Source organism: Centruroides vittatus, unplaced genomic scaffold, assembly GCF_030686945.1.
Source record: "Centruroides vittatus isolate TY-2023 unplaced genomic scaffold, ASM3068694v2 contig_383, whole genome shotgun sequence".
Lineage (NCBI taxonomy): Eukaryota > Metazoa > Arthropoda > Arachnida > Scorpiones > Buthidae > Centruroides > Centruroides vittatus.
The window spans coordinates 43745-69064 of NW_027122201.1; the positions used below are offsets into that span (position 1 = coordinate 43745).

Here is a 25320-nt window from a genome sequence, read left to right on the forward strand (position 1 = left end):
CAGCCAGGATTGATGAAAGATGACTAAAACAACATCCACAAGTCGTGGATATGGGATGGCCAAGAAGAGGGACGGGCCTCAACCCAATCGAACACATTTGGTTTGCACTCTATCACGACCCCATTCAAGCGGCCAATTCCAACAAACTTTGGAACATCGTCTCTGTTCGTTCAAAGAAGCTTCGCGAAGACATGCTGTGTCACAATCTTGTGGCAAGAGCGACTGAATGAGGTCGTGGAAAGAGTTGGATTGTAGTTGAGGTTCTAAATCTCTCCCCTCCACCTGCGTATTTTTTTACGTTGGCAGATGCTAACACTTTTGATTTGTTATGCTTAATTGCTATGTTCTGTTAATCATCAATATTGTCGCGCCGGCTTTAAAAAAAAACAGACGCCATGATGCGGAGACTTAAAAAATGAAAAAGAACGATTTAAAAAAAAAAAGATTTAAAAAGAAAAAAAAGAACAGAACGTTTTTTTTGGAATAAAGAAGAAAGAACAAGTGGAAAAGAAAAAGAATGGTGAAAAGTTTTGTTTTTGTTCTTTCAACGATATATTTAAAGTTCCATTTGTTGTTTAAAAAGTGTGAATTTCGAAAACTGGGCTGTTGGTTTATATCCCGAGTCCCACAGTTCGTAACAATATGTTGCTTAATTGCTATGAGTAGTATAGATTTGATACACTGAGTTACAAAATTTAATTCATATAGATTTTAATGTAATGTACTGGATTATAAAAAAATATAGATGATACAGAATAGATTGGTTGGTTGGTTCGTGTCTTTTGGCACAAGAGCCGTATAGGCTATGCTGCACCACGATAAATAGTGAAATTACACAAAACTAAATATATATAACATAAACAGGTGTAAATAAACAGAACAACAAGATAAATATAAGTATATAATAAATAAATAAATAAATTAGTTAATTTATATCTCCCTATTAATATTTATAACTTTCAAAAAGTTCAGTATCTTATCAAGATTTGGCCTCTGGCCCAAAATCTCTCTAAAACTTGCATTTCCAAAATGCTGTCTGCGACTCTGGTCAAAAGCAACACAGTTGAAAAGTATATGTTTAACACTTAAAGTACAAATGCAATACTGGCATATTGGCTGGTCGCCACCCTTTAAAAGGTATTGATGAGTAAGCCGAGTATGTCCAATCCTCAGACAAGTAAGAATGACTTCAGATCTCCTATCATACTGTTTGTTGTGTGTCCAATTTTCTATTATAGGTTTGATCTCGTAGAGTTTATTGTGGACTTGTTCATTCCACACATTTTGCCATCTCTCCTCTAGTCGTTTTTTTTTAACGACTAGCTTGCATTGTATGCTGAGAAGGACTTGCTGACTTTGCAGCTGTGTCAGCTTCTTCATTTCCTCTTATATCTACATAACCTGGGACCCAACAAAATTTTATAGAGAAATTCCTCGCAAAAAGATGGCAAATCAGCTTACGAATTTTAATCACTATGGAGTGAGAAGTAGGTTCATACGAGATCAAAGCCTGGAGTGCACTAACTGAGTCAGTGTAAATCACGCAGCAATGATGACCTTTTCTATTTATGTACTTTAGGGCTAAATAAATAGCCTGCAACTCCGCAGTGAATATGGAGGAATTCGGTGCTATTTGTTCTGCCACGATTTCATCCTCGCAAACAAAGGCTAAGCCAACATAGTCATCTGATTTAGATCCATCTGTGTATATAGGAATTAAATTCCTGTCACGATGTTGAATTTCTGCAAAGTGCTGTCTATAGACGTAGTCTGGACTGGTTTCTTTTGGGAACTGCTTTAAGCTTAAATCAACATTTATCACTGGGATTAACCAAGGTGAAATACTATTAACCTCTACCTGTAAAATGTTGCTTGTGTCCAGGTCAATCGTGCTGCTGACATTCTCCATTCTTATGTCGAATGTAGGGACGCTACTTGAACGGGGTGCAAATAGTCTTTTCAGCTGAGTATCTGAACAATCAGTTAACAATTTATTCTGAGATCTCTGTTTAATATAATAAAAAAAGGACAACTGTTTTCTCCTAAGAGATAGTGGAGGCTCGTGAGCATCCACATACAAACTTTGAACGGCATCCAAAGAGTAGATTCTCGCGCAGAGCCATACACAACGCATCCATAGTCCAGCTTAGAGCGAACAAGGGCCCTGTAAATCCTGAGCATATAACATTTGTCTGCTCCCCAAAATGAGCAGCAGAGTACCTTTAACAGGTTTAAAGCTTTTAAACATCTACTCTTCAAATTGCGCAAGTGTGGTAAGAACGTCAATTTATGGTCAAACACGACACCCAAAAATTTTGCTTCGTTGACCATTGGGATTTTAACCCCATTTAGGTGAATTTCAGGGTCCAGGTGCAAACCACGCCTTCGGCAAAAGTGGATGCACGAGGTCTTCTCTACGTTAAAACTGAAACCGTTGGTCTTGGACCAATTGTCTATTCGATTTAAGGAGGTTTGCAGTTGTCTCTCAATAAAACCCATGTTACTAGACTGACAGGAAATCTGAAAGTCATCCACATACAGAGAGTGTTTCACACTGGGAGGGAGACAGTTAGTTATACTGTTAATTTTTATTAGGAACAGAGTTACACTCAAAATAGAACCTTGAGGGACACCCTCTTCTTGTGTGAAAGGCCTAGACAAAGTGTTGCCCATCCTGACTTGAAATCTTCGATTCTGTAGGAAGTTTTTTATAAAAATTGGCAAATTACCCCGCAATCCAAATGTAAAATTAAAAAAAAAAAAATGGAGTTAGCAGCTGTTCAACCAAGGAATCCAATTTATCATCACTGATTCTGACATCTGGTGGCAGAATTTCTATTGGAGTTACTCCAATAGAAATTCTGATTGCCACAGCTTGCAAATCAGTGATTGTTTGTACCAGTAAGGATGGAATGCAGTTTGAAACCAGTATAGCCGCACCTCCACTGGCACAGTTGTGACTATCATTGACCTCGCGGTAGAGATCGAATCCTTTTAAGGAAATTCTTTCTCCAGGTTTTAAAAGGGTTTCCTGGAGTGCTATGCAGAGAGATGGGGTAGATGATGTCAAGTGTTTAATGTCAGAAATGTTGTGGAAACCAGAACAGTTCCATTGAATTATTTTATAATCCATTGTGTTTGAGGCAGCATTCTTTGCAAAAGTGTCCCTCCTCAATTTCACTGAGGATTTTCCTTTTGGAGGTGAGGTTGTTTGGGTCACCACCATATTATTTTCTTCATCATAGATATCAGAAAACTCACTCATCGACTGGGCCTCTTGATTTCTTTGATGATTTATAGAGGGTTGTTGTCAATTTTTGTTTGTTGAGTGGGTTCTTATTAGCCGTTTTAGAACCAATATTTCTAGTTATTACTCCTCTTAGGGATGTTTTTGTCTTCATGCTCTCCTTTTCTTCTGTTTGAATTAGCAAGGTGAGTGAGAGATTCGTTTGGAAAAACAGAAATATCTGTTTGAACTCCACATGTCTGTGGATTTCAAAACAGCCACAGATGTCTTCTGCTTCAGTGGTGCACTTGAAGTGACCATGCGACCAGCCTCTGGATACGATAAATTCTTGACAGTTTTCACCCGCTGAATGTCTTTCTCTGCTATGCAGGGCATTTTCGGGAATGGGCTGGATGGGCATCTTTGCAGTTCACGCAGCTTGGAGGACTGTTACACTCAGTACTCTGGTGGCCTTCAATTCCACACTGTGCACATACACTCTTCCCTCAGCAGGATGCTTCTGAACGTCCTAACCACTGGCATTTGAAGCAGCGCAACAGAGTTTGAACATATGGGCAAACCAGACAGTGCAAATATCCTGCTATAAGAAAAAATGGTAATGTCGGTTTATTAAATGTCACAATGAAATGTTTAGTAGGAATTAACTTGCCATCTCAACAAGTGGAGATGCGTCGGACAGCAGTAACTCCTTGATCTGAAAGGCCGAGCTGAATATCTGATTCTTTTTCAGACATCAGATCAATCTCAAATATCACACAACGTGATGAGTTTAGATTTCCCTGTGGCGTGACAGTGACTTGCATTTCTCCTAAGGTCTTGGTTTCCAAAAGTTTTGCCGACTGTTGAGGTGAGGCTGTTTCTATGTGCAGGTCCCCTGACCTCTATTTCTGTATTTTCTCTAGATGCCCAATGGTGGATTCAAATAGCTTTTGAATCAAAAATGGGGAGCATTTGGACAGTGGTTTTTCTCCAGTAGCATGCACCATCATGTAGGATGGCTGACTGGAAATGTTTACGTCAGTTGTGTTTGGCTTGTCTCCATTTTGTTTTTTTTTTGGGGGTCCATATTGATAAATAATTTTTCAGCTCCTAGTGATTCCACCCACCATGGGGCCCGAGGGGATGCTGTCACATGGAGTACTTCCATAGACTGTCACACACACCAGGCTTTTCCAGGATCTACACCCTCACAATGCAATCAAGTAGAGCACATCCTGTCTGACATGACAAAACTGTCAAGCAGGAATGTGTCGGCCCAATGTGCATTGATCGGTTGACTCCAGGCCAAAATCAATAATAACTCAATGACCAGCTGATTGACTCAAACAGAACCTGATTTGAGCCTCCTGTTTATCGAAAGCAATATGTTGGGGAAGTTATGTTGCCCCTCAACCACCAGGATCCTCCCTTTTGTTATGTGGGCCATTTTGTTATATCCATCTGTGATCTTAAATCACAGACAAATATTTGTTTCAAATGTTTTGATGATGTTCCTATTGAATGTGAAATGATAACAGTTCCTTTGTCTACAATTATAATTTTAGTTTTTATTGTTGGTTATACTGTTCATAAATTATTACAGATTTCATGTGAAAAATGTAAATCAGTAATATCCTGTTTAGATAAAAAATTAGAATTTGATATTATACACCCTGAACTTATATTAATTAAGGAAATTGATAGAGGAGGTCTTTCATATCCATCTGATTTATTTCTCTTGTTAACTGTTAAATTATATAAGCTTTTCAATGTTTACTACTAGCTAAGTATGGAGATCAATTTCTACAGTGCAAAAAATGAAAAGAATTACTTATTAAACATTTATTTGTAAGAATTGAACTAATTGATTTAGTATCTGTCAGTGTTCCATGTATATGTGGAACAATGTCATATTTTCTTTTGAAAAACATTTTAAATATAATTTCAAATATTTTTTTAAATAATTGTTGTCATCAAGAACACCAGCTTTGAAAGATATGCCTGGAAAAAAAAGGAAATTACAAACTTACAATAAATCTGTAAATTAATTAGCAAAAATTAATGCACAACAACGTTAGCAAAAATGGCGCAGACTGAGAGGTCCGTAGTGAAATGGGATGAAGCCAGGATCTCAACACCGATACATTCGCCGACACTTGCGGCTACAACCGAAATATGTGAAATTTATAAGTCCGGCTTAACCAAAAAATGCTTAAATTACAAGGATGCGGCGATTTTACCATCAGCTTGGAAGTTTTTAATTAAAAAAGTCACAGGAATACATTAGATACGGCAAAAGAATTGCCTAGAGAACTATAAACTATAGATTTTTACAATGTACACATGTAACATTGACATATTTTATTATTTTCTATGTTGTTTATATTAGTTTTAGTTTACGTTATCCAGCGTAGTGCGTGAATTCTTTTTTTTTTGTAGTTTATTTCAATTTAAAATTGCTTGTTCGAAATTGTATTCGAATGTAGTTAGCCTGACGATGGCTCATGAAATGGGCCGAAAACGTTTGTTTTTGATTAAATTTAAACGTTCTCAGCATCAAGGTGTTTTTTGTCTTATGATTTAATTACTTTAAACACATTTCCACTCACTCGCACTTATTCTCATAATAGTAATAAATATTTATATATTAAGTTAGATTTCTCTATTTTATTTTATATATAACTTTTTGTAAATACATTTACAGAAGTAATATGTAATAATAAATAAAGATTTTTAAAATGAATTACTATTCTTTGTAAGATAAAAATTAATAATTGCAAGACTTAAATATATTTACTTGTTTAAAAACTTGATATAATAAATTTAAAAGTTAATCATGCAGTGTTTTTCTTTATTTATGAAACTTTTTACTTAAAACATATTTAATACATTTATAATATTTAAATATTACATCAATAAATTAATTTTAAAATAATTCTTTTGAAAAAAAATATATTTGATTTAACATAAATGATCAGTTCGGGATTCGACGTTCAAGCTTCTGCTACTGGTGAGTTCGTCTTGAAGTGTTTCTTGTTTTTAAGTGCGGCGGCCAATTTATTCTTAATTAATCCTTATATATTATACTAAAACTGTCTGGCAATTACTCTTCATCAAACGCAGTTTTCGATCAGGTTATTGACGACGCCATGTCTGCCCTCTAGGAAAGCAGAAATTTAAAAACGGATATTAAAAAACAAATTACTGAAAGTTTGGGTAAGGCTAAAGACTTATTTCATGAATTACTCGAGAACTACAACCGTATAGTCACTTTAGAGGCTAAAGAATCTGTAGCTCTGGTCGATGAGGCCTGCAGTCAGGCCGTTTCTCAGCCAGCCCCTAAAACGTACGCATCAGTACTTAAGCTCCGACCACCTCCCGTGAACGACAAAGTGGTAATCACTTATAACAACGATGAATCTAAATCCATTCAAGAGACGATGGAAACAGTCACTCAGAATGTCGATCTTACTCAATTAAAAGTTGGAATAATGGCCACGAGAGAGATCAAAAATGGTATTGTAATAAATTGCAACTCTCACGACGCTACTAAGAAACTCGTTGCTGCACTCAATAAGCGCAACGACATAAGAGTTAGGTTAGCCGAGCTTGCGTGATCCGCGAATTATAATTCCGAGGGTCTCCTGGGAGTGGGCTGAAACAGACATTAGAAAGTTCATTGAAAGTCAGCATGGTGATCTATTGGCCAATGTTAAAAGGCACATTAGAAACATATTTTTCCTTGGCAAAGAGGACCGGGGCGAACGATCTTGGGTGATCACTATGTCGCTGGAACTTCAGTGCGCCTTTCGTGGGTGCGGGATTGGTTTTTTATAAGATGGAAAAGCAGGAAAGTATATGATTTTTACTACTATAAACAGTGCAACAAGTGCTTAAATTATGGACACCTGCAGTCCCAGTGCTCGTCTGCTACTGCTTGTCCAGCTTGTGCTGAAAGCCACATATCTTCGGAATGCGATGCGGAGAGGCATCAGTTCAAATGCATCAACTGCATTCGTTATAACGCCACCAGAAAAAAATGCTAGCGAGCATGTCGACATCCACCACGGTGCTAAGGACAGACGCTGTCCTATCTATAAATATAACTGTGATATAAGTAAAGCGAACACACGCCAGTAAGTAATTATAAGTAAATATAGATTAAATTGTATTAATATAAGTAATGTCATCAAAAATGGATCTTAAAATAATACAGATTAATCTAGACAGATCTTTTTTTGCTACTGCGCATCTTGTAAAGCACGCGATTGATTTTAAATCTGATATTGCCTTAATCCAGGAACCCCACGCGACTGACAAGATACATGGCTTTCCTGGGTGATTTGATTGCATCCACCTCGGCACTCAAGCCGCTATTATTAACTTTAATCGTGACCTCCTGTCTGTTTGGTGCCCAAACTGTTTAACCCAATTCTCCACCACGGCCTTATTACAATTTAATGGCTCAAAATTTCTCCTTAACTCCACATACCTAGCCCCTTCGATCAGCATTGATGATCAACTGACAGAACTCTCCGACCTGTTCAAACTATTCCATCTTCCAGTAATCATTGGCATCGATAGTAATGCTCGGTCACCAATTTGGTACAACAGATTGGAAAATCCGCGTGGACAGAGATTCACCGAATTTCTCTATGAGCAGTATCTAATAATTCATAATGGGCCCGGCTCCCCCACCTTCTCTTCCCACCAAGGCGAAAGTTACATAGACCAAACTCTATCGAAGGGCAACGTCGGTAATAGCGTAATAAACTGGAAAACCTCTTATACGGAAACCCTATCAGGACACAGGTATCTCCACTTCGAAATTATAACATCCGCCAACATTCCTCCCCCTGTCAAAGACTCCCTAGTAAAAAAATATGACATGAAAAAAGCAGACTGGGACGGATTTGATAGATCAGTAGCTGATGGCTTACCTACTGTCAATCAACTAATAAATAACTTGGCTCCGGTGGACCTTATAGTCCAAAATTACACAAAATTAATCTAAAACTCGTTAGACAAAAACATCCCTCTGAAAAGGTTTCACCCCACTCGGTCCCGTGATGAATCCCGGAACTGTCAAAGGCAAGACACACTGTTAACAGGCTTCGACGGCGTTTTCAGCGCACTAGTGGCCCTTCTCGTGCAAACAGTAAAGCAGCTTATCTAGAGGCTAGAAGTTCCTATCAGAAATTGATCAGAGATTCAAAAACCAACTCCTGTAAACGTTTCTGCACCATAGAAGGTAATTCGGATCTGTGGTCCCGCGTTTAAAAGCTAGTTCGGAAAGAAAAGTCCCCAAAACTTTTAGTCAAAAACTCAAAAGGAGAATTCTTGTACGACGATAGAAACGTCGCTGAGGCCTTTGCAAATGATGTCTTTTCGGAAGATAATAATACTAATGACACAGCCTTTCACCGGGAAATTAGAAACAATATTCACAAAGCCTACTCAGCGGAGCATGACCGTCCCCTCAAAAGCTTCAAAGTTAGTGACGCAATCTTGGCTCTCAAACTGAATAAAGCCCCAGGCTAGACTATATCACAGCGGAAGTAATAAAAAGGGTTTACGGTCTAACTCCTGATTTACTCCCAAAAATCTTGAACTTATGTCTATCGACTGGTAAGTTCCCCGACATTTGGAAACACGCGTTAGTAAGACTTATCCCTAAACTGAACAAAATACCCAAAAATCTGAAAGCCTTTAGACCAATCAGCCTTCTCGCTGTTGTGGGAAATGTTTTGAGAAGATTATTATAAACCGAATAAATTATTACCTCAGACAGACAAAATTCTTAAACCCAAATCAATTTGGATTCACTTCACAGTCCAGCACTGTCCAACCCCTCCTAAAAGTCAAAAATATTATGGCTGATGCACTCAGCAATAAGAAAATATGTCTGATCATTTCGTTAGACATCGGTTCCACCTTTGATAACGCATGGCCGCCGTTAATTCTTCACGAACTCAGACGAGCCAAAATTTCCGGTAACCTTTACAACTTGGCACAAAACTACTTCGTAAACAGAAAAGCGACAGTAGCCTTTAATGGTGCCGATTTTTCAAAACGCGTCGACTTAGGTGTGGCACAAGGCTCTTCCTGTGGTCCGTCCTTTTGGAATATTCTACTTAATACAGTGTTCAGGCTTAGAATCCCCAAGAATAGTGAACTTTTTGCGTTCACAGACGACTTATTAGTAATCATAGTTGAGAAAGATTCGGTAATTATTCGTAATAAAGCAAACTCGATACTATCCAGCCTACAAAATTGGGCAGATAACATAAATGATCAGCAATGCACTGACGATCAGTTAAGGAAATGACATCATAACACAAGCAGGCCTTGAATAACAATTGCCGTGGCTATACCCTCACAATGAAGTCAAGAAGAGCACATCTTGTATGACATGACAAAACTCAAGCAGGGATGTGTCTGCCCAGTCTGCATCATTTGGTTTACTCCAGGCCAAGGTCAAGAATGACTCAACACCAGTCGATTGACTCAAACAAAGCCTGATTGAGCCTCCTGTTTATCCAAAGCAGTATGTTGGAGATGTTATGTTGCCCCTCAACTACCAGGAACCCCATTTTGGCATACGGGCCACTATGCATAGCAAACACATGGGTGGGCATTCAGATCCCAAAGATGCTAAAGAAGAGTTACTAAACTATCTCTGGGAGGTCCCCTCACCACAAACAAAAACCCACATGAAGGTCAAGCAGGGACATGTCCACTTAATCTGCATAATTCGGTTGAGCCGAGGTCAACAATGACTTAATAACAAGCAAATTGACTCAAATAGACATTGATTTGAGCTTCCCGTTTGTATGAAGCAGGGACCAAAGCAGTGTGTTGTCCCTCAACTACCAGGATCTCTCTTTATATCATATAGGTCACCATGCATGGCAAACACATCAATGGGCATTCATATCCCAAGAATGGCATAGGCAAATTACTAAACCATCTCTGAGAGATCCCCTCACCACAAACAGGAACTCACATCAAGAAATTCATTTGTTACCTTAAACCTCTCAAGAACCTCCTCAAAAGCAAACTCTTCCACAAAGATAAACTCAAGGCTTCAGTACTGGAACTGTTCAAAAAACAACCACAATCCCTCTTTTTACCAGTATATGGTATCTAATGCTTGGTGAAGCAATGGCATCATGTCTGAATGCCTAGGGTTACTTTTTCTCGTAAGATGGTACTGCATCTTTATTCCTTAAACATTGCTGATTGTTTGTGTTTACTTTTCAATGTCATTAAAAAGATACGCCATCCTTAAGACCTGTCCTTGACAAGGCAAGATCCCCCACTAGAGAGCTGGATGCGGCGGTGCACAAGCGCATAATTCACGACTTAAACAATTATCCATGGACAGTCAGGAACCCACAAGAATTATTAGACGTATTGAGACCCCTCAACGTAACGGACCGTGCATACATCACTGTTCTCGATTTCGTTTCATTGTACCCGTCGATAAAAATCCAACCGTGCTTTTGCGCGATTAGAGATCTCTTACTAACATCGCACGGAGCGCACCGTAAACTAGTCCTGGAACTAGCCGACATTCTGTGCAACACTTCCTTTTTCCGTTTCGACGACAAAACATATCTGCAGAAACGTGGTGTTCCGATGGGCAGCCCGCTGTCGGGCGATTTATGCGAGTTGGTCATTAGAAAACTGGAACAAAGAATCATACCCCTCTTTAATTCAGATATACATATTTATAGGAGGTACGTCGATGATATCTTTATCTTATGGAAAACTAAGCCCAATATAAATAGATTCATCGATGCAATGAACAACAACCCATATGGACTCCACATCAAGCTTGACCAAATAAGCAACACAAATGCAAACTTCTTAGACATCCATATGCAAATAGATGGCAACACAATATCCACTAAAGTCCATTACAAACCATGCTACACTCCATTATTCATCCCTGCCGTTTCGGAGGACCCCTTCTCTTACAAGGTAGCTGCCTTCCGTGCCCTTACGAAAAGAGCCTTCACGCACCACTCCAGAATCGAGGACACCATATCTGAATTAGAGCGCATCCAGATCATAGCCACAAGACACGGCTATAGCCGTACATTAGTTCATAACCTTGCGTCTGCACATTTGCATCGTACTGACAACACCAACACACGCACTAACGACTCCAATACCACTCAAGCACTTGTAGTAGTTGAATATAATAAACACCTAGACTCCATTTACAGGGAAATTGCCGCATACACCAACAAAAAGATCGCTTACAAGAGACGTAACACTATATATGACCTCATGCGCAATTCCAAGGACATCGTAGATAAAAGAATGGCACCGGGGGTATACTCTGTTCCATTATGGGATAGCAGATTCCAAAGAGAGCTTGTATACATCGGTTCAACGAAACGGTCGCTCGACAAGCGTCTACGCGAGCATAAATATGATATCGACCGCAACAGAGGCACCACTACCCTCTCTGCTTATGCCTCGACCCCGGGCATAAGTGCTGATCTGCAAAACGCGGAATTGATTAAAATATCCCACCGATTGGACCATCTGCGATCCCTGGAAAGTCTGGAAATATACAAGGCTGGACTGCACACAACCTGCATCAATTCTAAAGATGCGTGTAACATTTCTCAAGCTTGGAAGTTTTGTTACAAAGGGGATGTTCCCCATAGCTCCATTTAATTCGTTTGTATTTGGATTGTAATTTCGTTGTGTTTTGCACCACACGTATTACGCATGCCAACACGTAACACGAATGCGCAACGATTCTATTCGAAAATTTGAATACGTTCTGGAACAGTTTTGAATCTCAATAGTTAGAACCTGATGAAGACCGAGTTAACAGTCAAAAACGTTTGTTTTCAAATTTTTATGACTGGTTTTTAAAAGGTTGAATGTGAATTATTTGCTCACACCAGTACAGAAGTCGAACCTTGTCATTATATTTGTTTTTATTAATAAAATGACCCAGATATGATGTGTGATTAACTGAAACCTATGTAATACTGTGTTCACACACAATCCACAACTCACTTTAATCTCGATTGCAACTGTTGCCAGACCAATGTCCAGCTGTTTGTACAGGCAGTCTGCTTCAACCTGGTTATTGCACATGATGATAAAACTGACATAACTACTTCATAACTCACAAACACCAACAAACAAAAGGGAAGTTTTGGTTAGAAATAAATATTTTTTCTTGTCATATATCTAACAATAGTCAGATCTCATCTTCTTTCCAAATATCTTTTTTATTTCTCTGTTGAAAACCCGACACTTCTTCCACGGCCATCTTGTTTCTTCTCACATGCATAAGATTGTGGGAACTCTCTTATGACTGGATCTAGTTCAAAAACTCTCGTGTTCATTGCAATTGAACCTTGTTTCAGTCCAGATTCGGTCAAGAAAAGTCACACCATGGCAGTTGCTGATCTTATCACAATCCAGATTAAAATGCTCAGTGTAAACAAGGTATGACCATTTTAAGCTACTTCTGCTGGAAGAAGCTGATAAATCAACTACCTGAAGTTGGCCTTTCCAGCTTCCAGACAGATGTAGATGTTTTCAGATATATTCATTGATCACATTGATATGTTACTTACTATTTCATTCAGATCCAAAGTAATTTTAGATTTGTCAGATAAGTTTTTAAATTCTTTAGAACATGAAACTTCTGACAGAGAAGTATAGCTCCTCTAACTGGAAAAAAACAAAAAAAAAAAAAAAATGGAAGAAAATAGCAGAGACATCTGCAAGATTAGTTTCTCTCTTTCAACGTCAACAGTGATCTGGGTTAATTCGCAAGTGAAACTTAAATTATTTTTTGATTGTTAATATTTGAAGTCCTCTTCAACTGTCTCTTAGCAAACACTTACCATCCAAAATGACAAGAGATACTAATATCTACCTAACAATTCAGTAGATTCTCCCTAAAAATATCAAAGGATTTGGAACACAGTCAAACCTCAAGTAACAAACACCTCTGTTCATAAACAAAATTTTGAATACCATATTTGCTCTGATTACCTTACAATAACTTGATTTCCAAATAAACAACTCAGCAGAGCCAGCAACCAATGATCAACCTCCTATACTTCCTATATTAAAAGAAGTCAACGCCTGATCAATCAATAACAGAACTACTGATTCGATTTAGTAGTGACATCGAGATTTGCCTTGTGTCAAACATCGCAACACAAACCATCGATGATGATGTTTTTCCAATTGGATTTTGATGTGCATGCAGGTAAGATATTACTTCCAGTTTTCAGTATTCATCACAGTTCAATTTAAGTCAAATTAATTAATAAAGACTACATTAATCGATATTTGCATGATATAAATGACATCTAATAATTCATATTTAAAGATGCTTAACTCAAATTAAATAACAAAAAATTATTATTAAATATGTTTTTGTTTTTATTACTTCTCATTAGTACGTAATCAATGTTCAGCATTATATTTAACAGTATTAATTAAATGCACAAACTTTTAATGAACACCTTTTAAAAAGCATAGGTATCTGTAAATCAAAAAAGAAATTTAATCATCACACATTATTATTAATTACTTTTTTGAATTTTCAGGAAAAGTGAACAATAGCAAATTATTACTTCCATAAATTATGCATTTAACTATATTTTTCGTTTTTAATTAAATTATGAAGCACAGCGCTAAAGACAAAGAAAATCTTACACTATCATAAATTGAAATCAAAACTAATAACACAACTCATGTTAAATGAAAATGTAATGTTTACAATGTTCCATAACATTATGAAATGTAGGAAAATGCAAATTTTGTTACCTAAATTTGTAGTGAAAAAGAGACCTAATGAATCCCAGGCAGAATCTGCTAGAGAAAAGCAAAAAATCCAAAATGTAAGAAAAAAAAAATTCCTGAAGTGCAGTTACTGTCCTACTGCAGATGTTGAGTGTTGGTTCACTAAGTTCCCACAAACTATTTCCAAACTTGGGAGAAAAGTGTAAAGAGTGCATACCACTAAAAAATTATAAACAAGTTCTCCAAATTAATTAATAGATATAGATTCTAAAAAGTAAATTGTTAATATGATAACTATTAATTAAATTTTGATTTTATTTGCAAATTTCTTTACTGATGTAACCACACTCATTCTTTAAATGAACTACCCTATTTTCCTAATGGACTTTGTCTTTTTTGTCCACTAGAGTAATGTCTGTTGCTTTCATCATATAGTCAGACAGTATATGATGTTGTTATGCAGGGAAACTCCCATTCCAAGAAATAATATCCCTCCTATTCACCCTCCACTTGTACCATCAAGACTTCTCAGAACAGATAAGAAAGACAGTTTTATTCATCCTTATTTACATACTTAATTACTGTCAAGTCCACATAAGTTGACACCCCAAGGGGAAGTGGAAATGTGTTGAGTTATTCAATATGATGACTAAAGCAAAGTTGAAAAAAACCACAAAATTACGATTAACCCTTTCCCCCGACATCTTGTTTAAGTTTATTTTGTGATCTCTCCTAAGGCAATATAGGTCAGTCAGGCAATATTATTTTAAAAATTCACCAAAAACCAAATTATTATTATATCTATATGAAAAAAATCATGTACATTTATTAATATCTTTAGTTTTAAATATGATATTTTTCAATACATTTTATTATAAAAATTTATAAGAAAAAATATATATACAGTGGTGCTTCATATAACGTACTTAATCCGTTCCAGGTGCACGTCCGTTAAGTGAAACATCCGCTATACAAAATGCATTTTCCCATAGAAATACATGTTAAAACATCTAATTCGTTCCGCAGCATAAAATAACCATATATCATAAAAAATGAACATGGGGTGCGTTCTTTTATTCCTCCGTGTGACTCTGCGCAAGCGACATTCGTTTAAAAATTCCTGCGGAACGTGTTCCTAAATTCCGGTGGAAGTGCACGCCGTCAAACGGCAAAAACGGCCGCTTGTAGCAGTAGTTTACGGTGGAAAGCAACATGGCATCCTCCATGGCTCAGTTAGTTTCATTTCTGGGTTCATTATGTGGTTTTATGAATGAGAATTTAGAAATTGTGAAAAGCGAGTTAGCACACGCGGTGATGTAAGTGTCTTTACGAATTTTTTTCGAGGCTATTTTGAATGCTCTTTCAACAAATAATCCATTTTATGGTTAAATTTTACAATAGGGACCCTTCTTTTGCTTTTTAAAGCTCATATTTTAGAATTATAGATTCCTCCATCATGATACTATCGATAGTGCAGGCACCGCCCTCTTTCTTTCTTTCCAGTGGCGTAGCTAGGGGGTGTGGTAGGTGCAGTCCGCACCGGCCCCTGGAAAGTGATAGACCCATGGAGCCCCAAAATCACAAGAAAAAAGACCCGTTTTACCGTCGTTCCTAAATGCCTACAAACAGCAGCGCACTCCCGTAGTAGCAGAGCGACCGCTATTAAAGAACGCACCCATAGAGCACTCACCAATTATGATGGAAAGTACGTTGTTCGCAGCCAGTCCGTTGCTCGAGTCACGTAACGGCCAAACAGGAAATCCGTTGTTCGCAGCGTCCGTTATACGAGGCACCACTGTATGTGTATATATATAAACCAGAAATGACACACAAACATGATAATTTGTAACATTTTGTGAAAATTAACATTGTCTAGTTACCTAGTTGTTTGTTGGCACTGAGCCAGAAAGACGAAGAATATTGTTTTGTACAATTTGATATAACACTTATGCATGTACCTTTATATGTTGTGAAATTATCGTGCATTATATCAAACGTTTGTTTGGAATCAAAACTTTATTCTGCTATCAACTAATATAATAAACTAATATACTTTATTAACTTCTATCAAACGAGATTATATATTTTTGTAATAAACATATGATTACCAGTAGCAATACATGTAACATTTGCTGATATTTTCGATTAAAACAAAAAATAAAAAAATATATAAAATATCAGAACTGAACGTCACAACTTGAATATTTATAACACGTTGACTTATTATAGTGATATTATTGCATGAATATGCTAAAAATAAAATAAAAAATTACCAGAAAAAAATTAATTAAAAAATTTTAATTAATGCTTTTTTTTTCTTAAGTCAATAAAACACCACCTGGACAAAAATATGTGAAAAAGACGACTGACAAGATAATGCTGTCGTGCTGACATCTGTTGTCGACAGATTTTACAAAAATCGATATTTACCAGAGTAACAATGAATCGGTACCCTTGAAGTTTTGCTTAACAAACCAGGGTACCGATCGATCGGTACTTTTGTGGGCAAAGGGTTAAAAAAATACAATAGTGCAATGTACCTCTCTGACCATCCGTCACTGGCACTAAAGTTGTTTCTACTCCAAGTACCCAGAAATTTCTATCACTTTTTGTTTTAGTATTGGACACAAAACAGGAAGATTTGATGAATGAATTTGCTTTAGCCAAAGTACCAGAGTATCTCCGACATCTTTGTACAGAGACTTTCTCTAGCATTTTCGAGACAGCCACAACAAAAATTCAAGAAAACGTTTCTTAATTTCCTTTTTTTCTTCAAGATTCCACCAATGTTGTTTTTTGAAAATTTTTTTGTTTTGCAAATTCGGCTTGCGAAGTTTTCTTACATCCAATTTCAGAAACAAGTTTGTATTTTTCCTTCAGCCTAAGCGTTGTTAGCTTTTGGACACTCATTTCCAACAGAAATGTGAAACACATACTACAAATAACGCATGACACGAGAAAATGCACAATCAGATTCTACTGTGACGTTGATATAGATTGTATATTTTCTTTTTGTTTATCTGTTATTATTTTATATATAAATACTTTTATTAATATGTATATATTAATAAATAAGTCAACTCCCCTCTTGAAAAAAATGAGTTCACACCACACAGTAAGGGGTGTCAAACTCAAACTCTTTAAGTGCCAATTTTTTGTCTAGAGTATGACAGTGAAAATAGCATGCAAATGTAAAACTTAGTATAAGTAAGAAGTATCTAAAAATGATTTTATTGAAGAAGAAAAATGTTATAATTTTTTAAGTAAAGACATTAAACCAAAATATTATTTTGAGGATAAAAAAATGCGACTTCTTTTATGCGTCATTATCTCCTCAATGTTTGGTGTCAATAATGTTGTATTGCTTTTCAAAATGGACTGAAGATGTTCATCTGTAAGTCTTAATCGGTATTTAGATTTATTAATCTTCATTGTTGAAAACTTCTGTTCATACATATATAAAATTGTAAATGTGTAAAATGTGGGCAGCACAGTTCCTGAAGTTGGGATAGCTATTTTGATTTTTGAAGTACTTTGTAAAAAATGCCAAAATGTCAACTTCATTGAACTTGCTTTTTAAAGCAGTATCACACTGCAAATCTATTAGTTCCATTTGCAAGTAAGTTTGTGCTTTACCAACATCAAAGATAAATAGATGATTAAAAAGAAGAAAGTCGTACATATTGAGCTTGCAAATATCTGCAAAACAATTATCAAATTCAGCAATAAAATCAAGCTAACAGGTAGAAAAATTTGCTAATTTATCTGCATTGTACATGCCGATCCCATGGATACTAGGAAAATAGTCAAGTTTTTGTTCTTGCAGCTGCGACTCCAACAATTTTAATTTTATTTCGAAAGCTTGAACACTTGAGTACAGTTGCGTAACAATTACATTTTTTCCTTAAAGTTTAACGTTCAAGTTATTCAAATGTTCCATCATGTCTACTAAGAATGCAAAGTCAATCCACTATTGATCACTGTGTTCCATTGGTTTGTTCTTTTGGCCATAAACGTAACAAGAAGTTTATGCAATTCAAAAAATTGCTTAAGCATTAATCCACGACTAAGCCACCGTACTTCTGCAAAGTAGAAAATATCTGAATATTTGTCAAGATCTTTTAAAAATTGTGTGAATTGATGGTGATTTAGTCATCTACTTCTAATAAAATTAACTGTTTTAATAATGGGATTCAGAACACAATTTTCAGCACTTTAGAGGCCAACGCTTCTTGATGTACGTACAATACAATGAATTCCAGCAATTTTGGATCGTTCACCTTTAATTTCATTTACAATTTTGTCCTGTGTTTTCGACACAACACCAGCATATTTATCGACAATTGATGGTGAACCATTTGTGGTAATACCGCAAAATTTATTTCAATCCAACTCATAATTTGGTACTAATTGCTCAATTGCTGAGTAAATATCTTCAGCTGTGGTAGTAGTCTTCTAACGTAGGAATGGGCAACCCGCGGTCCTTGGGCCCCATGTGCCCCAGCAAAAATTCAAACATTATTTCTATAAGTGTGTGTGTGTAATATTTCTATGTATGTGAATAGTTTTTCTGCAATAAATTTAGTAAAAATTAAAACAAGAAACTGGGTAACAGACACGTCAAAACTAATTTAAAACTAGCAGTGACTAATATTTAACCAAATATTTCCAGTATATATTACATTTACATCTGTTTCAAAAGCTAAATAAAAATATACATATGCTAATTTATAATTATATATGAATAAATAATTGTGATTTATTGGCATGTTTTTTTCTCTTTTCTCTTGTATGCAGCCTGCGTCAGTTCAAAAGTTTTAAAATGCGGCCCTTACATAGAAAACGGTTGCCCATCCCTGTTCTAAAGTATGCACTGCAGCAACTCTTCCACGTATGGTAAACTTTTCATTAATCCCACCAATAAATACAGCAAACTACGATGTATCACTGATATCTGTACTTTCATGGCTGCTAAGGAATATCAGATAAGTTCTTTAATTTTATCTTCTAGTTGAAAGTCCAAATTTTCTGTTAATTCATTTACTCTGGAAGCAATTGTATTTCTAATCAGTAGTATTTCATTAATGACTAGATTCCGCAATGGGAATGAAATGTCTGCCACTTCTAGTGTACATTCTTTTAAAAATTTGCCGTCACTAAACGCTTTTGATTTTTTCATTCTGTAGTGCCATCAAATAACTAGCTTTCATTGCATTCTCACTGTCAGTTTTTGATTTTTTTTAAAAATGATTGCTGCCCCGTAAGTTTAGTTTTCAAAGAAGCAAGTTTTTCTTGCTTAATTTCGTCAATAAATAACTCAAACTTGTCTTCATAATTCATCTTATAGTGTCTTTTCACATTTAATTCTTTACAAACGGCAATAATCTGATTGCAACCCAAACACGGTGGTTTACCTTCCATTCAATAAAAAAATACAAAATTTCCCACTTTGGCTGGAAAAATCGGCACTCATTATCAACTTTTCTTTTAGTTGACATTGAAGGGTAAAAAATTTTCAATAAATACAGTTTATTAGACACAACTCACACACCAATTAGATAAATGCAACAAAGTCTCTGGAATACTGAACACAGCTACCAGATGTTTTTGGCTTTAGTAGCCAAAAATTTTCTAATAAGTAGAACAAAAGTAACAGACTCAAAAATTCCTTTATTTGTTTTGTTGAAATTTTAATAACCCCCTTTTAATATTTCCAGATTTGATAATAATATTAAAAAAAATTTACCATTTGTACTTTTCCAGCAATAACTTTAATCACAGAGCAAACATTTTTGGCCAATTTATAGGCCTGAAGCAGATGCGTAAACTGATTCAAAAATAAAGATAGCAACACACAAAGTACAAGCATAAACTGTAATTTACTAATATGTCGAAAACAGTCATTTCGTATGCAAAACAGTGCAACTAATGCAATAAATGATCTCACCAAAACAGACTTTTATTTGAAATTCAAAAGATTCAATACAGAAAACATCTAGTGCGCATCAAGCATGATATCAGAAAAGATATGTAGTGAAAGGTAAAATAAAAGTATACTTTCAAAAACATTCGAGTTATATTCAAATGCCATACCAACATTTCCTGGCTACCAAAATATTTAAGTAAAAACTCAAATGGAACAAAACCATGACAACTCTCATGTTGAAAAGGGTATAAAAACATAGATAATATGACGAATTTAGCCTCTGTAATCCAAATTATTATTGGTAGACTAATCTCACAGCAATATCATTGGCAAAATTGATTTTATTTTTTAAAAATTACATCATATGCATTTCGGGCTGGTCTAATGTTTTCCAACCCCTCCTCAGTGCTAAAAATAAAAAAGTTTTATGTTTAACTATCTAGAACACAACATCAATGTATTAAATAACTTAATAAATAATTAAGCAATATAGATAAAAATTTTATTCTGGATCCTAAAAATAATAGAACCCCGAAACTTAATATTAGATTAAAAACCCATAAAATAGAAGAAAAATTCAGACCTATTGTAGATTTTAAATTTTCTATCCTGTATAATCTAGAATACATAAAACAACAATTAAAAGATATAGATAATTCTGTCTATAGTATAAAAAATGCTGATACCGTTATTAATAAATTACTGAAATCAAATAAGGAGAATTCAGATTGCTTAATGAGCTAGACATAAAAAATATGTATCCTAGTATAAATTGAATTATGATAGAAAATAGTTTAAAAGATCTTAATATCCATAAGAATTTGATAAATTTAATAGAATTTGCTTACAAAAATAATTATTTTGAAGTTGAAGGTATGTTTTATAGACAGAAAAATGGTATCAGTATGGGGTCAAAGATGGGGCCAAAATTAGCTGAATTGGTAATGATTGATATCGATAAAAAAATTAGTAAAATCAGGGGTATAATGTTAATAATGAGGTATGTAGATGACTATCTGATAGTATATAATAGAAATTTGACTAATAAAGAAACCATATATAATTCAATAAATAATATAGACAGGGATACACAGTTTGATATTGAAGAGGAAATAAATAAGAAAATTAATTATTTAGATATTACCATAGGTAATAACCCTAAAAAATTTGATTTTATAACTTATAAAAAATCATGTAACGTTAACAAAACTATTAATTACCATTCATATATCCCTGATTACATTAAAAAGAATTCATACCTTATTGAATTAAAAAACATATATACAAGAATATCTGATAATTATAACATAAATATTAAACTAAAAGAATTGGAAACAAAATTCCTAATGAACGATTATCCAAAATTCATTCTTACAAAATGGAAAACATATTATTTAAAGAATAGGCACAATACTAAGTTTAAAGCTGATAAAACATATAAAAAGTTTTTATACATTAAAAATATCTTTGAGAATTGTAAGAAAAGTATTAATAATCATAATATTTGTTTGGCCCCATCTTTGACCAATAAAATTTCACAAAATATTTGTAAATATATTAATAAAAGTAGTAATAATAATTTAGATCCTTTAAAAAAAGCTGGTGTTGTATATAAAATTGAATGTAATTGTCATAACCCGTGTACGTATATAGGAGAAACCGGGCATGTGTTAGAAGTAAGAGTCAAAGAACATGAAGCGGCCATTCGACTCAAGTACAATAATTCTCCGTGGTTTAACCACACTAATAATAATAATCGTAACATTAACCGAAACAATATAAAAATTTTGCATATTGAAAAAGACATGTATAAAAGGAAATTTAACGAACATATAGAAATAAAAAAACAAAAAAATAATAATTTAATTAATCATTCGAAAGGTATGGAAATTAATTACCGCTGGTACAATTTAATAGATGGCGCTAAAATAAATTAATAAGTAATATGAAGTCATCACATGATTACTGTTGTAAAAGTGTCGAATGAAGTATACTGGAACTAATAATGTTCTAAATTTGTGGTATAACTCATGCTTTGGGAATATCTATACATTTGTTCATCAGCTTATTACTGGATGTTTTAGTGAGTTTATTATACATTTGTGGTGGAAACAATTTTTTAACTTGTGAGTATAAATGTTGTTTACAATTTTACTTATATTAGCCATATATCAATAAGTTGTCTACAAAAAAATTGTAATTTTAGGATACCAGTAAATGTGAGGAAGGTTTGCCCTCCCACCCATGGAAATATTGTTGTAATTCCCCCCAACGTATATTGTAAGTTCCTCCCCTTGTTATGTAAATTCTGTTTGTTGTCATACATTGATGTCGTGTTCTAGATAGTTAAACATAAAACTTTTTTATTTTTAGCACTGAGGAGGGGTTGGAAAACATTAGACCAGCCCGAAATGCATATGATGTAATTTTTAAAAAATAAAATCAATTTTGCCAATGATATTGCTGTGAGATTAGTCTACCAATAATAATTTGGATTACAGAGGCTAAATTCATCATATTATCTACATATACAGCAAAACATTTATATATTAAAGGTATAAAAACAACTCTGCAAGAAAGTTTTGAGTAATGTCAGAGCTACATAGAAACAATGGAAGTAAATTCATTAGAGCAACATTTCTCAACCACCAGTCCGCAACTCTAATCTGACCAATCTGCGAAAACTTTAAAAATATATATTTAAATAAGTCAGGAGAAAAAAAAAACTGCACATGTTTGTGTGTGTGTGATTGGTATGACACAGGGATAGATCAGTTTTTATCAAGTTCTAGTAGCAATAATTATGTTGAAAAAGAATGAGTTATATATATTTAGATAAATTTTTAATTCAATAAAAGCCGCACCAACATATAATTCTCACATCACATGTCGATAATTGCTCGGCGTGCAATAAAAATGTTATTTATTGCATTTTTCGCAGCTTGAAGAAAGTAGAGAACTTGAATGTTTTGAAAAATTTCGGAAAAAATGCAACTAAAAAAACCGCCAGAGGGCTTCTGGTAGAGCCCACACCATCAGAGAAGGGTTAACCATCAGTGTTGTTATTTCATGTGAACCTTTAGATGAGTTTCAGTGAATTTTGTATGTGTATGTATTCCTGCTTCGTTTTTCTCTGACATTGAACGTGTATTTGTATTGTTATCTGCTACAATTAAATTGTAAAATTTAATTAAAATATCAATAACAATAATTGTTAAAATGCCTATTTTTTCAGCCCTTGCATAATAATGAGTAAGAAGAAAGCGACAAAAACCCCGATTGATTTTTTAAAAAAAATCAAGTGCAGATACTAGTACTAGCACAAATAATATTAACGATCAAGAAACACGTTCACCTGAAACAAAACGAAAGTGTACCTTTGTACATTACTATAATGTGAAATATTTAAAATTTGGCTTCATTATTTGGCCAGAATCTAAAAAAAAATACGCAGAAACCACAGTGTGTTGTTTGTAAAGACGTTCTGACAAATGAATGCATGAAACCAGCTAAACTTTTACATCATTAAAAATCTAAACATCCACAACTGGAAAACATGCCAATAACTTTTTTGAATGAAACAGTCTTGAATTAAAACAAGAAATATCTTTTAAAAAATGCTTTTTGGTTGAAAAACCAATTGTGAATGCTTCATATTTAGTAGCTTTACGAGATGCAAAATGCAAAAAGCCTTACTCAATTATCGAGGATTTAGTAAAGCCATGCTTAATCGATGTGTGTTCAGAATTGCTAGGCCCTGTAGCTGCTGATAAAATGAAAACTATCTAATGACACAATTCAACGCAGAATTTCTGAATTATCGGCTGATGTAGAATATCAACTAATTCAAAAATTAAAAGAATCAATATTGTTTGCAATTCAAATGGACGAATCAACTGATGTGTCAAATAATGCCGTTCTTTTATGCTATGTCCGACATTGATTACGAAGTCAACGATGTAAAACAAGAATTACTTTGTTGTCTGGAATTAGAAAGTCATACAACTAGTACTGAAATATACAAAGCTGTTAATAACTACATTGAAAATAATTCCATTGTCTGGAAAAATTGTGTTGGTGTATGTACCAATGGAGCAGCATGTATGACAGGTAAACATTCTGGAGTTATAACAAAAATAAAAGCAGTAGCTGCACATGGGATGATATTTTACTTACTGTTTTATACATCGAGAGCATTTGGCAGCAAAAAAAAATGTCTTCCCAACTAAATGACTTACTTTCCCAATGTGTAAGAATTGTAAACTTTATTAGGTGTAACGCATTGAATTCCAGATTGTTTGCAATTTTGTGTAAAGAAATGGAATCTGAGCATGAACATTTGTTACTTCATGCAGAAGTGCGATGGTTGTTGCGAGGTAGAGTTTTGAAATGCTTGTTTGAATTAAGAGAGGAAGTTCAATCTTTTCTATGTCAAAAAAACTCCGAATTATCCAAATTTTTCCACGACAATAATTGGGTTGCAAAACTGTCATACTTATCGGTTATATTTTCCCTTATTAATGAATTAAATTTAGGCCTTCAGGGAAACAACACTACCATTTTTAACTTATACAGTAAAATTGATGCATTTAAAAATAAGTTAATACTGTGGAATGAACAAATACAAGAAGACAACTATGATATGTTCCATTCTTTATCAGATTTTATTAATTCAGGAGATCTGGATATAAAATACATAAATCATATAGTCTGGAAACATCTGCAAGCACTTTCTTGTGCATTCAACGAATATTATCCACGAATAGGATATATGTGGATTATTAATCCATTTGTTGGTCAGCAAACTAATAGATTGAACGACTTTGAACTGGAAAAACTAATCGAATTAAGTTCAGACTTGGAATTAAAAGCATTGTTTGAATCAATGCCCATAACACAGTTTTGGATTAAAGTTAAAACTGAATATCCACTTTTACACGAAAAGGCAGTTAGGATGTTACTACCTTTTTCGACAACGTACTTATGTAAATCAACATTTTCAGCAACAGCAATGATAAAATCGAAACAACGAAATCATTTGAGTGTTAGTTCCGCTTTAAGCCTTGCAGTTACCACCTTAAATCCACAAATTGATGATCTTACTAGGAAAAAAGATCAGCAGAAAGCAGCAATCACATTGATTTGTACACTAATGTACTGGTAAATAAATGAGAAATATTTATTGCTCAATATAGTTTGCAGATTTTTTTACAACAGAAAATGTTTTTTATTAAAAATAATATTGTCACCGGTCCGTGTAAAGAAAAGCAGATATTTTCCGGTCCGCAATGAGTTTTGGGTTGAGAAACATGGCATTAGAGGACACTTGTACCATTACCATACTATAACCATTTAACCATTACTATAAGAA

The 25320-nt window shown here is 34.7% G+C and overlaps 2 protein-coding genes across 2 annotated transcripts; both read left to right on the top strand.

Annotated features, from left to right (window-relative positions):
* The first annotated feature begins 6196 nt into the window (after window positions 1-6196).
* LOC136975733 (uncharacterized) lies at window positions 6197-11920 on the top strand. Its single transcript, XM_067270829.1, has 3 exons — window positions 6197-6236; window positions 6494-6824; window positions 10519-11920. The coding sequence occupies exons 1-3, from the start codon at window positions 6197-6199 to the stop codon at window positions 11918-11920; spliced, it is 1773 nt and encodes a 590-aa protein (XP_067126930.1).
* Window positions 11921-23860: 11940 nt separating this feature from the next.
* LOC136975734 (zinc finger MYM-type protein 6-like) lies at window positions 23861-25113 on the top strand. Its single transcript, XM_067270830.1, has 2 exons — window positions 23861-24059; window positions 24485-25113. Exons 1-2 carry the CDS (start codon window positions 23861-23863, stop codon window positions 25111-25113), a joined length of 828 nt encoding a protein of 275 aa, XP_067126931.1.
* Window positions 25114-25320: the final 207 nt, after the last annotated feature.

Bases quoted from the DNA above. Each gene is read 5' to 3' on its own strand.
- LOC136975734 (XM_067270830.1), top strand. From the start codon at position 23,861: ATGCCGTTCTTTTATGCTATGTCCGACATTGATTACGAAGTCAACGAT. The intron at 24,060-24,484 runs GTAAACATTCTG...AATTAAATTTAG, and splicing joins TGGAGCAGCATGTATGACAG to GCCTTCAGGGAAACAACACT.
- LOC136975733 (XM_067270829.1), top strand. From the start codon at position 6,197: ATGATCAGTTCGGGATTCGACGTTCAAGCTTCTGCTACTG. The intron at 6,237-6,493 runs GTGAGTTCGTCT...ACAACCGTATAG, and splicing joins CGTTCAAGCTTCTGCTACTG to TCACTTTAGAGGCTAAAGAA. The intron at 6,825-10,518 runs GTTAGCCGAGCT...GCCATCCTTAAG, and splicing joins CGCAACGACATAAGAGTTAG to ACCTGTCCTTGACAAGGCAA.